At 35.9% G+C, this 16935-nt stretch overlaps 2 protein-coding genes across 3 annotated transcripts in view; one reads left to right on the top strand and one right to left on the bottom strand.

The window, feature by feature from the left end:
* The window catches only part of LOC110443177 (transmembrane protein 184B-like), a 31140-nt gene extending 16370 nt beyond the window's left edge, over positions 1 to 14770 (bottom strand). The window contains exons 1-2 of one of the 2 annotated variants that reach the window (XM_021487222.1): positions 14693 to 14770; positions 10150 to 10377 (exon numbers count right to left, since the gene is read on the bottom strand). In XM_021487222.1, coding sequence (XP_021342897.1) covers positions 10150 to 10377 — 228 coding nt within the window. In that variant the 5' untranslated portion in view covers positions 14693 to 14770. Of the gene's footprint in view, positions 1 to 10149; positions 10378 to 14599 lie in introns of both variants that reach the window. The other variant, XM_021487220.1, reaches the window with a different exon arrangement.
* Positions 14771 to 14946: 176 nt separating this feature from the next.
* Positions 14947 to 16935, top strand: part of LOC110443185 (DNA ligase 1-like) — a 44316-nt gene continuing 42327 nt past the window's right edge. Inside the window, exon 1 of the mRNA XM_021487232.1 lies at positions 14947 to 15079. Within this exon, the coding sequence (XP_021342907.1) occupies positions 15063 to 15079 (17 nt within the window). The 5' untranslated portion in view covers positions 14947 to 15062. The remainder of the gene's footprint in view (positions 15080 to 16935) is intronic.

The raw sequence follows: 16935 nt of genomic DNA, 5'->3' as shown, positions 1-16935 counted from the left end.
AAGGCCACCATGTAGTATCATCATTTACTGGAGTGTCAAGGTCACCCTGTAATATCATCATTTACTGGAGTGTCAATGTCACCCTGTAATATCAACATTTACTGGAGTGTCAATGTCACCCTGTAATATCATCATTTACTGGAGTGTTAAGGTCACCATGTAGTATCATCATTTACTGGAGTGTCAATGTCACCATGTAGTATCATCATTTACTAGAGTGTCAAGGTCACCCTATAATATCATCATTTACTGGAGTGTCAATGTCACCCTGTAATATCATCATTTACTGGAGTGTCAAGGCCACCATGTAGTATCAACATTTACTGGAGTGTCAAGGTCACCATGTAGTATCATCATTTACTAGAGTGTCAAGGTCACCATGTAGTATCATCATTTACTGGAGTGTCAATGTCACCCTGTAATATCATCATTTACTGGAGTGTCAAGGTCACCCTATAGTACCAGCATTTACTGGAGTGTCAAGGTCACCCTATAGTACCAGCATTTACTGTAGTAGATTTTAGGCTGTTTACTTCTTCAAGGCAATTTTGCAGCATATATATATACATTATCATAAAACCTAAGCCTGAGATACTATAACAATATATACAGATGCATACTAAATCACCAGAAAGATGTATACTACATCACCAGAAAGATATATTACATGTATTTCTTGATCATGTAAATGTTACCTATACATTTCTCCAATTATAATGAACAAGGAGACAAAATTGTTTGAGCATGTGTGCAAGTCCGAAACAGAATAGTGTCCTCCTAATGTATATATTCGATACAAAAACAGCTTCACTGGGCTCAAGTGCTAGGAATTCTCCTAGTGCTATGTCAAGGCCTTCCTGGATAAGACTGTAAGTTGGTGTTGAGTAGCCACGACAGTAAATCAATCTGTCAATCTCTACTGGTAATAGGAGTGTCTTAATTAACTCAAATCCTCCAGTCATGTACCACTTGCCATCCACACTCATTGGGTATTGTAAATCTCAGTAAGATGCTATTACATTGACAACCAGCGGATCAATGCACAAATGTTATGATCATCAGGGCGGAAAACCTTGCTTGCTATCACGTATTACAAGAGAACCCAGCCATTCTCATTAGCAATACTCACATTATACCTACACACTACCATATAGGCATAGGAGGTTAGAATCAACAACAATCTAAAACCTCAAGTATATACATGAAATGAATTTAGCGTCTAAAAGTTTGAGTCCTTGTGTTGGTTTATTTTTATATAAAAACTACAGAAATGTGCGAAATATCAGTAAAGATATTTCTCAAGATCAATACAAACAAGAGGCCTAGAGGGCCTGTATCGCTCACCTGGATATCAAAGCAATCATGGCAAAATATTCTCCAAATAAGATCCAAAGGAATGGGGCCAGACCCTAAGGAAAATCCTTGTATCCTATCTGTATTAGATTTTTCATGCCCAGAAATTTTATGTATTGTTATGGGGTGGGGATCTCAACTGTTTCCAAGCTGTGACGCAGAAACTAGGTCCCTAGGGTTGTGGCCAGACCCTAGGATCAATTATAATATCATGACTGCATTCGTCTCTTTATGCCCAGCGCTTGTATATACAGTTTTGGGGTGGGGATCTCAACCGTTTCAAAGTCATGACCCAAGGACTATGTCTCCAAGGACTATGTCTCCAAGGGTGGGGCCAGACCCCTAGGCAATCCTGGAAGCATATGTGCATTCTTCTCTTCATTTTCAGCAATTGTATATATGGTTATAGGTTAGGGATCTTAACCATTTCCAAGCAATAAACTATTTTTGGCCCTCCCCTTTAGCCAAGGGGGTCAGCCTCACTACTTGTACAATTTGAATCCCTGCCTCCCATGAATGCTTCCAACCAAATATGATTGATATCTAGTGCATAGTTCTACAGAAGAAGTAATTTATAGCAATATAGCCAAATTACCCTTTTTGACCCGCCCCTCAGCCCCTTTGGGGTCAGCCCCACCATTTGTACAATTTTGAATCCCCGCCTCTCATGAATGCTTCTGACCAAATATGATTGATATCCATTGCATAGTTCTACAGAAGAAGTTTTTTGTAACAATATAGACAAATTGCCCCCTTTTGGCCACGCCCCTCAGCCCCCATCACTTAGTTCCAGAGAAGAAGACGCTTACAGCAATATAGCCTAATTGCCCCTTTTGGCCCCGCCCCTAAGCCCCCTGGGGGGTCAGCCCATCTATTTGTACAATTTTGAATTCCCACCACCTGTGGATGCTTCCAGTCCAATATGGTTGATATCCATCACTTAGTTCCAGAGAAGAAGTCGCTTAAAGCAATATAGCCTAATTGCCCCCGCCCCTCAGCCCCGTGGGGGGTCAGCCAAACTATTTGTACAATTTTGAATCCCCACCACCTAGGGATGCTTCCAGTTAAATTTAGTTAAATTCCAATCAGTGGTTAAGAAGAAGAAGTCGTTTAAAGCAATTGTTGAAGTACAGACGACGGACGGACGACGGACGCCACGGTATGGCATAAGCTCACCTTGGTCCGAAGGACCAAGGAAGCTAATTAAACAAAATTATCATTAGTTGTGATGGCAATGTATCATCATAGAAATTTACCCACAATGACATTTTTGTAACAATTTTTAGTTGCATCTTTTAAAATAACAACAATATACTATAGTGCCTTAGTTGGTTTTGGGAACTTCAAGAGTACTATAGATACTCTCATACTTAATAATGTATCTGTTAGTTCTGAGGAATTGAATCAATGGCATAATCCATGTTTTCAGAAGCAGTTTGCCAAGTTTCAGATTTATTCATTCTGTATTACATAAAACATGTTGACTTGGGTCTTTGTTGATGTTTGGATATCTTTACCAATGAAAGAGTCATTTATTTGTTCGTGTTTATCAGTCCTACATTCAAAAAGATATTACATGAATTATGTCATTTTAGTCCACAATAATTACCGTCCCTAGTCGTCGGTCTGATTCTGGCCTTTTTTATAAAATTTTATTGAACAACATTTACCTTATAATCAATAACCTCTACACACAGTGGTTCATTTTAAGTGACCTTTACATACAGTGGTTCATTTTAGATGTTACCTTTACACACAGTGGTTCAATTTAGATGTGACCTCTACACACAGTGGTTCATTTTAGATGTGACCTTTACACACTGTGGTTTATTTTAGATGTTACCTTTACACACAGTGGTTCATTTTAGAAGTTACCTTTACACACAGTGGTTCATTTGAGAAGTTAACTCGATACACAGTGGTTCATTTGAGAAGTTAACTCTACACACAGTGGTTCATTTGAGAATTTAACTTTACACAGTGGTTCATTTTAGAAGTTAACTCTACATACAGTGATTCAATTAAGAAGTAAGCTCTATAAACATTTGTACAGCTGTTCAGTTTTAGTTAAAGTTATAGACATTAAAATAAGTATGTCAACATTAACACCGAACATTTTTATCTTTCCATACATCAAATTGTATTAAATGAAGGTCGTGTAATTCTGTATGGATTATGACTCTTGTATGTTTGTTTTAAAAGCTCTATAGACATGAAAGTAACAGACATATGGATAGTAATGACAGAGGTCGCCCCAGTGCTATATAACACACACAATCCGTTACAGAGGAAGACAGAGATGCAAGCTTGAAATTGCTAGCTGACCAGATCAATACCCATAGTAATGCTTGCTCAAAATTAACAACAGAAGAATCAATAAGTTTCTAGTTGACATTGCAGGGATTCCCAGTCACCCTACTGCAATGTAGGCCTTTATAGGGGTCACGGCATTTCTCTCACTACATTCTGTTGTTTACCATGTAATCATTCCCATCATTAAACTCCTGGGACGAAGGACCATAAAGGCTATTTAGGTCTTCGCTTTTCTAATTAAAAAATGTATTTAAAAGTTTATACCAAAAAGCTGATTTCAGGTGCTACATGTGTAACACAGTGTTAATAAAGTTTAGATGACATGTGCTGTATGTATACATAGAGTAACAATACCATTTCTTTCTCTACAGAAGGGTGATCAGTGCCTGCTATTCCAACTAGTGATACAGGGTTCTTTAAGCTGGTGACATTTTCAGCTAAATTGCCTACAGCTATAGTGGAATGATAGAATCAATATGAAGATTCTATTAGAATAATACCCATACAGATCACTTACTGTTTATCATGATACTAAAATTCTGACGTGAACTAAACTTGACCCTGGAAATATGACCTTGACCAGCCAAGGTGAATGTTGTTTAACCCCTGTCATTCCACATGGAATTAGACGGGAACATGAGAATTGGTTTATAAGCGGCGACATCCTGGAGTGTGGATGTTTTGTGGGATGGATATCAAGGCACTGTTATCATGACAGTGGATACAATATCAATGCTATCCTAATTCACCTGGAAATTCAAATGAGATGTGCACCATTTGTTAGGTTTATGCTTGCCAGTATAAACACAAGCATACTTATTTGTTTGGTAGTTTATACAAGTATAATTATATGTATAAAGAATGTTTATGCAAATGTTTATTAGATGAAATTTCATAAGAAAAAATAAAAATTGAATTTCCACCTGCAGTCAATTATTTCTAGAGTTTGATATCTATGTTACATGTATTGTAACACACCTTTTGTGCATCTATATTTGCATACTGCATAACAATAAGGAATTTTATTTAGGATACATCAGAACCTGTCACGATACAGGTACTGCATAATCAAATAGATTGTGTATGTATCACTTAGCGCATCTTATATCAAAATTTTCTGCAACACATTTAAAAGTCAAAATCCTAACTTAACATCAAAACTGCAACCACTTTATGGGGGGAATAAATATACAATTTTTTTACATAATATTTTTGAGCCAGAATACCGAGACATTAAACCTATTTAAGAATGTTTAAGCCAATTGTCATTCATTCCAGCAAGCTTCCATCACAGGCAGATTAATTCCAGACGTACTGTAAAAGGAACCATCAAACTTTAAACAGATACCAGCTCAGGACCATCAAACTCTAAACAGATGCCAGCTCAGGACCATCAAACTCTAAACAGATGCCAGCTCAGGACCATCAAACTCTAAACAGATGCCAGCTCAGGACCATCAAACTCTAAACAGATGCCAGCTCAGGACCATCAAACTCTAAACAGATGCCAGCTCAGGACCATCAAACTCTAAACAGATGCCAGCTCAGGACCATCAAACTCTAAACAGATGCCAGCTCAGGACCATCAAACTCTAAACAGATGCCAGCTCAGGACCATCAAACTCTAAACAGATGCCAGCTCAGGACCATCAAACTCTAAACAGATGCCAGCTCAGGACCATCAAACTCTAAACAGATGCCAGCTCAGGACCATCAAACTCTAAACAAATGCCAGCTCAAGACCATCAAACTCTCGACAGATACCAGCTCAGGACCATCAAACTCTAGACAGATGCCAGCTCAGGACCATCAAACTCTATCTAGACAGATGCCAGCTCAGGACCATCAAACTCTATCTAGACAGATGCCAGCTCAGGACCATCAAACTCTTGACAGATACCAGCTCAGGACCATCAAACTCTAGACAGATGCCAGCTCAGGACCACCAAACTCTAGACAGATGCCAGCTCAGGACCATCAAACTCTAGATAGATGCCAGCTCAGGACCATCAAACTCTAGACAGGTGCCAGCTCAGGACCACCAAACTCTAGACAGATACCAGCTCAGGACCATCAAACTCTAAACAGATGCCAGCTCAGGACCACCAAACTCTAGACAGATGCCAGCTCAGGACCATTAAACTCCAGTTAGATGCTAACTCAAAACCATCAAACTCCAGACAGAAGATCTTTGATATGAGCTTATGATATAAACCAAGATCCACTGTACTACATGTATTATGTAATAATTGCTACTGAGTGGACAAAGCAAGATTTACTTCATCCTCGATATCCAGGGGTTAAGCTCACTTACAATGTACGCTCTCTGCACCCCTGGAATATGTCATAGCAAAATAGAAAGCTCAGTGTGCACCACCTTGTTGATGAGACAAGAAGACTAGTTTGATTCTTAGATGTACATCAAAAAAGTCTTGCGGTCACGTAACATTAAAAATTAACTGACTTTGAAGTCAGGTGTTATCCCTTCGTAATCTTCAAAGGACAAGTATCAGCCTAGCTATTGGTCAGTTTTATTTTTACCCGAGACCAATCAAACAGCTATCTTTGTGCCTTCAATTTGCTATGACATATTCCAGTGGTGCAGAAAGTGTACATGAGCATAACCCATGATATACATACACACTAAAATAGGATTTTTCCACAAAATATTTTACAAAATTCTTACAAAATCTCTGAATCACTAGTCTTAAATAATTGTTCATTTAAAACTTTTTTTTCAACATAATCAAAGGAATCACTGCTAACCAGTTAGAGTATGGATGTTTTATTTCTGCAATATCCCCAAAACTCTCCATGACACCTCAATCCTCAACCTTATTTGTCATGAAGTAGTTGAATTCAAGTTTTTTCTATCTGCCCTGTTGTGGAATTGATAACACTGTTAAGCCGTTGAATGTATCACTTCATTACAGTTAATTAGGATGCAACAAAATTCTGTGATGTCAACACTATTTTTTTAGTGGGATTTGTTTGTGTAATTGTGTACTGTTTACACTATTATTGTTGAGATTCCTTTATTTCTTTATTAACTATTATTGTTGTAATCACGAGCAAATGTAACATAAACTGCTGCTTCAAAGCTAGATAACTTATGTTCATTTATATGTGATCAATCATAGTATTTAATCTCAGAACCTTAATTACATTTAAATGTCCCTCAGAGAATGAATTACAATGTTAGAATAGATCTGTGTTTTGCAACCACTATATTAGTCACTATTCACTAAATTGTAGTTCAGTTATACACAGTAACATAGCCAACAGTTGTATAGTTATACACAGTAACATAGCCAACAGTTATACAGTTATACACAGTAACATAGCCAACAGTTGTATAGTTATACACAGTTACATAGCCAACAGTAGTTCAGTTATACACAGATACATAGCCAACAGTAGTTCAGTTATACACGGTTACATAGCCAACAGCTGTAATACAGTTGTACACAGTTACATAGCCAACAGTTATCCAGTTATACTCAGTTACATAGCCAACAGTTATCCAGTTATACTCAGTTACATAGCCAACAGTTATCCAGTTATACTCAGTTACATAGCCAACAGTTATCCAGTTATACTCAGTTACATAGCCAACAGTTATCCAGTTATACTCAGTTACATAGCCAACAGTTATCCAGTTATACTCAGTTACATAGCCAACAGTTATCCAGTTATACTCAGTTACATAGCCAACAGTAGTATAGTTATACACAGTGACATATCCAATAGTTATACAGTTATACACAATTACATAGCCAACAGTAGTATAGTTATACACAGTGACATAGCCAATAGTTATACAGTTATACACAATTACATAGCCAACAGTAGTTCAGTTATACACAGATACATATAGCCAATAGTTAGACAGTTATACACAGTTACATATAGCCAATAGTTAGACAGTTATACACAGTTACATATAGCCAATAGTTAGACAGTTATACACAGTTACATAGCCTTTGGCTATGTAACTCTGTATAACTGTATTACTGTCAGCTATGTAACTGTGTATAACTGTAATACTGTTGGCTATGTAAAACTGTGTATAACTGTATTACTGCCGGCTATGTAACTGTATATTTACATTTGCATGGCATTGTCACTATATAGCCTCTTTGAAAGCTGTGTCGTTGATGGGACTTTAATTACCATGCATCACGAGACACAATTCTTAGTGTATTAATACAACACTGACCGGAACTACAATATCCAATATAAATAAACATGATGGCTGCTGAAATATCGCTGGGCATTGTGAGATTTGACAATGTCATTGTAAATTTATGTGCAAAATAAAAAATAAAATAAAAAACTTTTTTTACAACGAAAACAAGACCAAGGTCTGCAATATCGTACAAAATGCACATCGGTTGAAATCACGAATGCCGGCAATGGAAACAATTTTAATGCTCATGCTATTTATCAGCAATATCGTCTGTTACACTGCACTGATCAACAGGGGTTCGTTACAAATGTCTGAAATACACATATTCTATAAACCTACTGACACATGTGTAACAAGACCTACTGATATGAGTCACAGCACACATAAACATTTCAGACATTTGTAACGAACCTGTGCTCCCTCGCAAGATCACTCACTTCAAGTGCTATCAGTTTCACGCGTCTCGCATCCAAGGTCCTCAGTTTCTGACGACATGTCAAATAACGAGGCTGTTATAGAATCTACCGACTGTTGTCAGGTTCCCATACAATCACCCAATAAATTCACGCCTGGATTCTTCACAAAATGAGCAAAGAGAAAAGTTTGAATTATCTTCCAAAAATAACTCCCTCGTGGAGGGCAAGGTCGGATTTACAGTGTTCACTGTATTTGTCCATGCGCAAAATTTGTTCCGGGGAAAAATCGAAACAATTTCAAATCTAACTTTCAGCTCAGAGTTCTATTGATGAACTTAAATCACCCTATGGACATATCATACGCAATTGTATTGATACTGAACTGTGGAATAACATTGAAGTGTTTGTTAAAATTTCAAAGTACTACTTTGCTTGCCAATCAGCACGCGACAATACGTTGTTAAAACTATTGAACGAAATTGTGTGGACTGTCGATAAGGCGGGCATTCTTAATTTTAAATATAAATTATAAGTTAAAAAATAACATAAGAGGCAGAGAAAACGTAAATATAAGTATTGTACTGTTTTTGTATGGTATTTATGATCTATTTGAATGACACAGCTTTGCAAGCAAACAACATAATGCGCGCTAAGTTCAATGCTTAAATAACTGTATTACTGTTGGCTATGTAACTGTGTATAACTGTATAACTTATTGTTGGCTAGTGAATTTAAAAATTTATCCAAAAACTAAATGTTTACCAGTATTCACTATTCACACATCCATTATTGATTAAACAATAATATTTACAGTCTACACAGCTATTTACACAATAATTGTTAACAGACCTGAACCATTGCATTAAAAACTAAGGAAACCAAAGAAAAAGGAAATTTTATTTCCTCCTGATTACAATCTAGGTAACAGTTCAGATTTTGGATCAAACATGAAATCTTTAAAATCCACTGCTGCAAGTTGCAATGTTAAATTGGTCTGTATGAAATGCAAGTAAAGGATGTGTGACCAGTAGTCATCATTATATACGCATCATCAATAATACTGGCGCCAATGTTTAGACAAAATAAATGTATAATGGCAAAAGGCAAGTAGCACATTGTAACCAGTTCCATCTTGATCATTATTTACATTGTTAAAATCAATATCAGTTGTATTGTCTTACAACTTATATAGTTGAGCCTGGTTTAAGTTGTAAATAAAAAATACTTTTTTTTCAAAAAAGGAGAAAAGAAAAAGGGGAAAAGAGTTTAGAATCAAATGAATGCAGTAGTTGTTTCACACTAAAACATATATATCTATTATGTAGCTGATACAATGACATTTACGTATACACCAACCAACTGAATATGGACGTTTGCCATTAGGTGACCATTACTTTCAAACACTTGGTTAGGAAAGTTTGATTGACAATTTTTTTTGAAAATGAATTACTATATATTCATAGTTAATGTTGAAAAATAATGATGGCCCAAACATAAAATCCATTAGCCCTGGGCACCAGACAATTTTAATTGTACACACCTAATTAAGTTGATACTGCTGAAAAGGATGGGTGGGCTTAATACCAGACATAAGCTAATTATTGCCAGATTAATACGGATGTAATTTGTAATGCATAAACAGGACATTTGTTACCTAACTTAGTAAGTAGTACATATGTGTACATTTTTGTGAGCATTTTGATACAGTTGTTAACCAGATAATTTGATATATTGCAATGCAATATATACAAATATACTGCTTTAATAGATCAATAACAACGCCCTCTTTTCAAAAAGTGACAATTGAGACCGGAAAAGATTTTTCTTGAGATTTGTTCCGTATTTCATGTTGAGTAGAATTTTTAATACTTGGCCTACCTGGTGGACAGTAATGAGGAGTGCCAGGAAGGCACACACACCCCCAATGCCCTGGGCTGCTCTGGTTTGGAGGAAGATCAGGGGCTGGATGTACGATGCATTCCCCGTCACATTCTCCAGGGCCGGCAGAAGTGTTGTCATGGAGCTACGGTTACCAGGGATACTTGTTGTAACAGGTATAGGTGTAGAAAGGTTTACGGTGGGCACACTTGTGCCACTGGAGTTCATCTGAAACACAATAAAACAGTGAATCAATAAGTGATTCCACAGGTATTCTTATATTAGTGTGTGTATATGCATTGATCTATATTCTATTCATATCATTTTGAAGAAAAATGCATACAAAATCAAGAATAGGCTCAAAGGGCCTGTATCTCTCACCTGAATAGCAAACAAGCAAATTCGTGGAATTTATATCCCCCGCTTGCATGCAGGACATATTGTAGGTAAACATTATTGAGGTTAGGTTTAGACATGTGAGTATCGTGCTGTTGAGACATAATGTATAGCTTAAAACTTGAAGAATAAAAAAAGCCTTATACCTCATTTATTATCTNAAAAAGCCTTATACCTCATTAATTATCTGTAAATATGCACAAATCACATCTGTTGGCAAACTTAGGATGAGTCGGATGTGCATACAGAATTTGGTTGAAATATCTGTACAATATCTACAGCAATTATCACACGAAAAACAAAATGTGCCCAAGATGGGTGAAAAGACAGAGGAACACAAACATTGTTACCAAATCTGAAGGAATTTGGCTAATATTTGCTAGAGCTATTAAGCGGAAACTGCAGATAATGATGTTTTTCGTTAATCAAGGGTTAATCAAGGGGCCATAACTCCGCCAAATGGAGTCCGATTAAAGTGGTTGTCAAAATGGCTGAGCCCTTAATGTGATGAACTCTTTTACTTAGTTTGAAGACTATCAGATAATATTTGCGAGAGTTAATGAACAGAAACGGTAGATAATGATGTTTTGCGCTATTCAAGGGGCCATAACCCCGCCAAATAAAGTCTGTTGAAAGTGGTCATCAAACTTGGTCGAGCCCTTAAGGCATTTAACCCTGGTACCAAGCTTGAAGAAAATCAGTTCCCATTTGTTGCAGTTATCGGAACTAACACTACAGGTTTTAAGGTTTTAATACATTTGCTCACTACGATCATCAACATATACAGTAGCACTTACGGTGAACAACCAAGCGTGAGCCCCCGATATGACCGCTTGTCAAGAAGAAGTCTCCTTTCTCATTTTCATTATTAATATCCCTGAATATTTCGGTTATCCTCTTATGTGCAGAAAAAGAATGTATGATGTTTTTTCAGCAGAATACAGGCATTTTTCAATTTTATGCCCAAGACAACTTGCCAATGTCTCAATTTGTGCGCCATTTGCAATATTGATGTCAGCGGAATCAGTTATGCATTTAGAAATGGTATTTTCAAACTCGCTACTTCAACCGTCTAAACTACCTTGTTGTGATAAATATTAAATACCAGAACCGATAACGCTATGAAATCCGGATTTTGGATAATAAGTTGTAGAGTCGGCGGAAAAAATGAGGTCGGTCGGGTTACCCGAAACACACCTATTTTTTGTTTTGGTCTAATAATCATTCATCACTCTTAACTAACACAAATTATTTGAGTCAAATTGATAAATGAATTTGATACAACTTAAACCCATCAATACATGTACCGGCTGAATATGATGACCATGGGTTGAGGCATTTTAACACAAGTTACAGGTAGGTCAAACCATCAAGGTCACCCATTTGAACAAAGTTCAACCAGAATGGTAATGGCTAAATATCATAACATTTAAAGATTTTAACACAATTGGCCATAAGGACCATGAAAGCAGATCAAGATCATTTGTTATCAAACTTGATAGCCTTTCATCCTAACATGATATAATAAATAATAATAATAATATACAACATTTATATAGCGCCCTATATAATTTGTTAAATTACTCTAAAGTGCTAGGCCTCTCTTATAAGTCATTCAGATAAAAAGTTTTCATGTGAATGTCATACAAGTTTTCAAACCTGCAAACCTTTTATTCAAATCTCAAACAAGAAAAAATGTTATCAACAAAAAAAAAGGGGAAAAATTCATAACAGAAAGGTCATGTACCGTATATAGTGCATATCATAATCACACTCACAGGCTTATAACACAATGCTGCAGTAAAATGCAAGATGTACGTAAGTGACAGAGTCAACACAACAGCCTCCAGCTATTAGTGTTTTGTAATGCATATATGACATTTTTTATGAATCATATGGTTGTACACCGTATATGCACCATGAAAACCTTTGTTTGTATATATTTTATGAGAAGTTATGTCATGTGATTACAAGTAACAACACAAGGAACCATCCATCAAATAGTATACTAGAAAGAGCTGTGGATTTGTAACATATGTAATTACTCATCAGTTACCAATTAATACATACTAACACAGGTCTGTGGTCAGACATTACTGACTCTTACTGCATACAGAGACTGTATGCATTCATTTTAGAGCATTTCTAAAACTTAGAAACCTTGGTTATTTCATTCTGAAAAGGTACTATTTAAAACCATACTGATCATGAATGAGTAAACATGCACTGCATGCACACACAAAGCCAGAACACCAAACACTATTTATTTAACTATCTCTTTATGAACAATGTACCCAATCGTGTAAATGCTTAATTCTATTTCAATATTTTATCTGATATCGATGAACCTCTTTGCTATCTAATTATGCATTATATTCATTTTCATCAATGTCAAACTTTCAGCTTTATTTCTTCATTTGGAGGAAGATAACAACAGCATAAGTTGTGTCAAAGACATGGCAAACATCTGGATCTTCACAGTCAATATATTCTGAAAACTCACGAGTGAGTTGTACAAAAGACAATTTTGAAAGAGCATGTGTTCTTGGCTAAAAAATATATGGTAATATTTTTTTAATGTTTTCCACTTCCAACAAAAAGTACTAGTAGGGTAGGTAGGCAAAGCATTCTTTTTTGATATAAGATGAACTTTATTTATTTTACTATTGTGAATTTGAAACAAATTCTAACTAATATTAATCACTCTTGTTGGCCTGAATGGAAGTGAACTTCAGGGGGTCTTAATGCGGGAGGAACCAAGAGTACCTACCAAATACCCCACATGGTCTCCATTAGTCAGGCAGGTGACCCAATACCTTTTCACATCCTATCAGGTAATCCAACTCTAGTCACCTTAGTGAAAAGTGGATGCGTTATCCACTGTGCCACCCAATAATCCACCAAACAAAAATAAAAGGTATCATTCTTTTACATATAGAGCTTTGGAGTAACATTTGGTTGTTAAAAAGTCACCAAAAAGGGTTAGGGTAGCTAGGTTATAAAATAGCAAAGGCAAATAAAGTTTAACCTAATTTGTTTTGTCTTATTACAAGATTGACTCCAATAATTTCTACATGACAGTACGTTTTGGAACACATAATGTTTGAGTCATGGACTTAAGTATTTCCTAAAGGACTCACCCGCATTTTGAGAACCCAATATACTTTAGTCATGGGACTCATGCATCAACCTTATGACATTATGACCTCATCAACTCCTTCATGCTGTTATTAATTAACCCAATGATTGTGATGTCATTTTATGGTTACATCTTTTATATAGTGAAAGCATATATGTCCTAATCAAGTCCAAGAAACAATTTGGTTGTATATTTTTCTTTCTGTTGGCAGTGTGCACCTCAGCACAAACATGTTGGCTTTGCTACCTTCATTAATTTTCATGAATATGTCTATCTTGCAGAATATGCAGAGAAAAAAAACAATTTGGTATTTTCTAATCATAACATCAATAACATTCAATTCCACATGAATACTTTTCAAACTATAACCACAGGAGCCTGAAGTTCTGTCAACAATGAATAATAACAGTAATACCAAAAAAAATACCTATAATAAGCTTCTATTTTTTAAGCATATTATAGGTGTTTTTTTTGTATTATTGTTATTATTCATTATTGACAGAACTTCAGGCTCCTGTGATATTACGAAGTGGTTTAATTTGTCTGGACCTGATGACACCAGAAAGGTGACAACTCCCACTGTTTCACCACAATAGAATAACTGTGTTGTTTTACCGGTTTATTAGCTTGCTGTAACCAAGTCCAGTGGTGCTTTATCGTGACCAGTTTCCAAGTCAAACATTATCGGGCAAACATATTTTTGATTGATTATATAACTGCATGAACATTTAAACCCCGACCAAACAAAGGCTAGACATACATATACAGTAAAACGCTAATGACCGCCATTGATCATGTGTTATTATTATGTTACAAGATACAACTGGTGGCAAAATGCAGTTGTGTGTTACATGTATATTGTTGATTAGCTAAACATCTGTTTTTCTACAATGGAAATTATGAAGTAAAACTCACCTTGACATGCAAATAGAAAGATGATTATTACAATGAAAACATCATTTCACGATAATTCTTTCTCACACAATATTTAAATGTATAAATATTTACATTTTTAACAAGTGTCTGTCCATTTCCTGCTAGAATCTAGGAAATGACGTTTCCGCATATGATCATGACGTCACAGACACAACATCAATATTCGTTGAACTTTATCTAAACACTTTTATTTAGGTTGTGATCATGGTAATGAATGAAATATAACTTAAGATTTAATGTGAGCAGTTTGCTTTTATGTCTCGTGACATTGAACAAAAAGAAAAAGATTTTTTAGTAAAACGATTTCCCAATGGAACTCTTCAATGTGAAAAACAATTTAGGTTATGATATGGACACTTCCTGTTTATTATTACTGGCGGGAAACTGAAGTTTTGTCTACTGGAACAAGAGAAACATTTTACAAACACAACTTTTTCCAGAGATGCAGCGATCGATAACGTAAATACAAATTTCACTGTTATAACTATGTTACTAAATTAGTGTCACGTGCGTTTCCCTAATGAGTAACTGATAATATGTGGTTTCACTGAATTCTAGACGTTTCGGTACCTAAACTAAAGACTAGGATGTTTCGGTACTTTTTTGTCGGTGTGATGACAAGACATCTCGCTACCGAAACGTCCGAGTCCTGAAACGTCTGTTCCCCGTTTCACTTACATAGTTAGATTGCGCTTATACAGCAGAAAGGCAGTGTTGAAAACAATGACCATTTTGATATTTGGTGCATAGGGGCCTGTCGCCTGGTGTGTGAACCTTGTGGTCGTAGTTGCAAGTATTTTTTACACAGTTACAATACTTCGATCATTAGACTTGCACTTTCCACTTGCTCAACAAATATGACCTACCCCTTTGTTAATATTTGACATCGTGGGAAGAGAGAAAATTTAGGTATGAATAGTTTCTTGAAAAACTCACACAATCGCTGTGGCTAGATTTCGGCGACAAATCTCCATGTTATATAGAGCAGTTGATAGCTGATACTAAACAGGGGGCCAATCAAAATTTTGGAGTCTGCGATTATGGTCAGTTTTAGCAGACTAACCTGGTTCATCAGAAAGTCCTTCAAAAGATCTAGAGGGAATGGCCATCCTGAATTTCAACTCGATTAAGTCATATTTAAAGAATCCAATTAATTATCTGGATTCAGATATTTAGTTTTGAAATTTTGAACTTGTGCTAAGTTATTTAAATTATATGTAGCAACATTAACTTGCATTAAGGCTGATGCTTTAGCAAAAATAGTTCACTGGTAGCATATTTTATAACTTGTCAGTCTCTTGCACGGAAAGTTTAATTTGTGTACATGTTTCTGCTTGTTTCTAATGCCAGTTTTACAACATTTTCAATTCTGCTGCCTTGTTTGGTTAATTGAAGATTTCAAAAGGTTTTGAGATGCTGTGATAAAGTGGCTATATAGTACTCAATGGCCTAGTCCGCTAAAACTGACCATAATCGCAGGCTCAAAAATTTTGATCGGTCGCCTGTTTATGGTCGGCTATCGACTGCTCTTAAAAATGCGGGGATTGTCGTCGAAATTTGGCGACAGCGATTGTGAGAGTTATACAGGTTTGTCGGAGAAAATAATCATACCTTTATTTCAGTTGATTCATTTCTCACTCCCTTGACTAGATGTCATGTCCGTACTCGATACAAAATGGACTCTACATCGTTTTATTAAATTGAAGTGCTTACGACTGCTCACATCGACTATCAATGGCCAACATTGCATGTTTACAAGTATATGTTGTAAGGGAAATAACTCATAACATTTATTCGCTAAGCAGCTGATGTTTTGAATCTTGATCTTACTTGCAGGGTTACTAACTAATGCTCAACAAATGACATCAGTGATATCTGATATAGTTATTTTATTTGAATTCACTAGTTTTAAATGAATGTACACTACAATAAAGGATACCGTGTATAAGTCATGTTCCTTTGGACAGTTACTGAATACTCGTACTTAACTTTAGACTTACTCCATCACCACTTCCAATTCCTATAACATCATTATTTAATAATCATACATTTTCTTTCGCTAGATGCTAAACTGGAACTGAAACATAACTTCTCTCATGATGTTTTATTAGTTAGTGAACATTATGTAATTAGATATGCACCATTTTGATGATTGACAATGTACCTTCTTGTCAAATCCTAGCTTTTGTGTGTAAAACTGGCAAAATATCTGTATATTTTTAAAATCTGGGGAAAAGTTTGATCAGTAGAAATTCAACCTGGCAAGTGGATTAGTTTCCTTATAATTACCCTTAGCAAGTGACTTGGTTTACCGT

The sequence above is a fragment of the Mizuhopecten yessoensis genome, unplaced genomic scaffold, assembly GCF_002113885.1.
Source record: "Mizuhopecten yessoensis strain PY_sf001 unplaced genomic scaffold, ASM211388v2 scaffold716331, whole genome shotgun sequence".
In the NCBI taxonomy this organism is placed as follows: Eukaryota; Metazoa; Mollusca; class Bivalvia; order Pectinida; family Pectinidae; genus Mizuhopecten; species Mizuhopecten yessoensis.
This window is presented reverse-complemented; position numbering and strand designations above follow the sequence as displayed.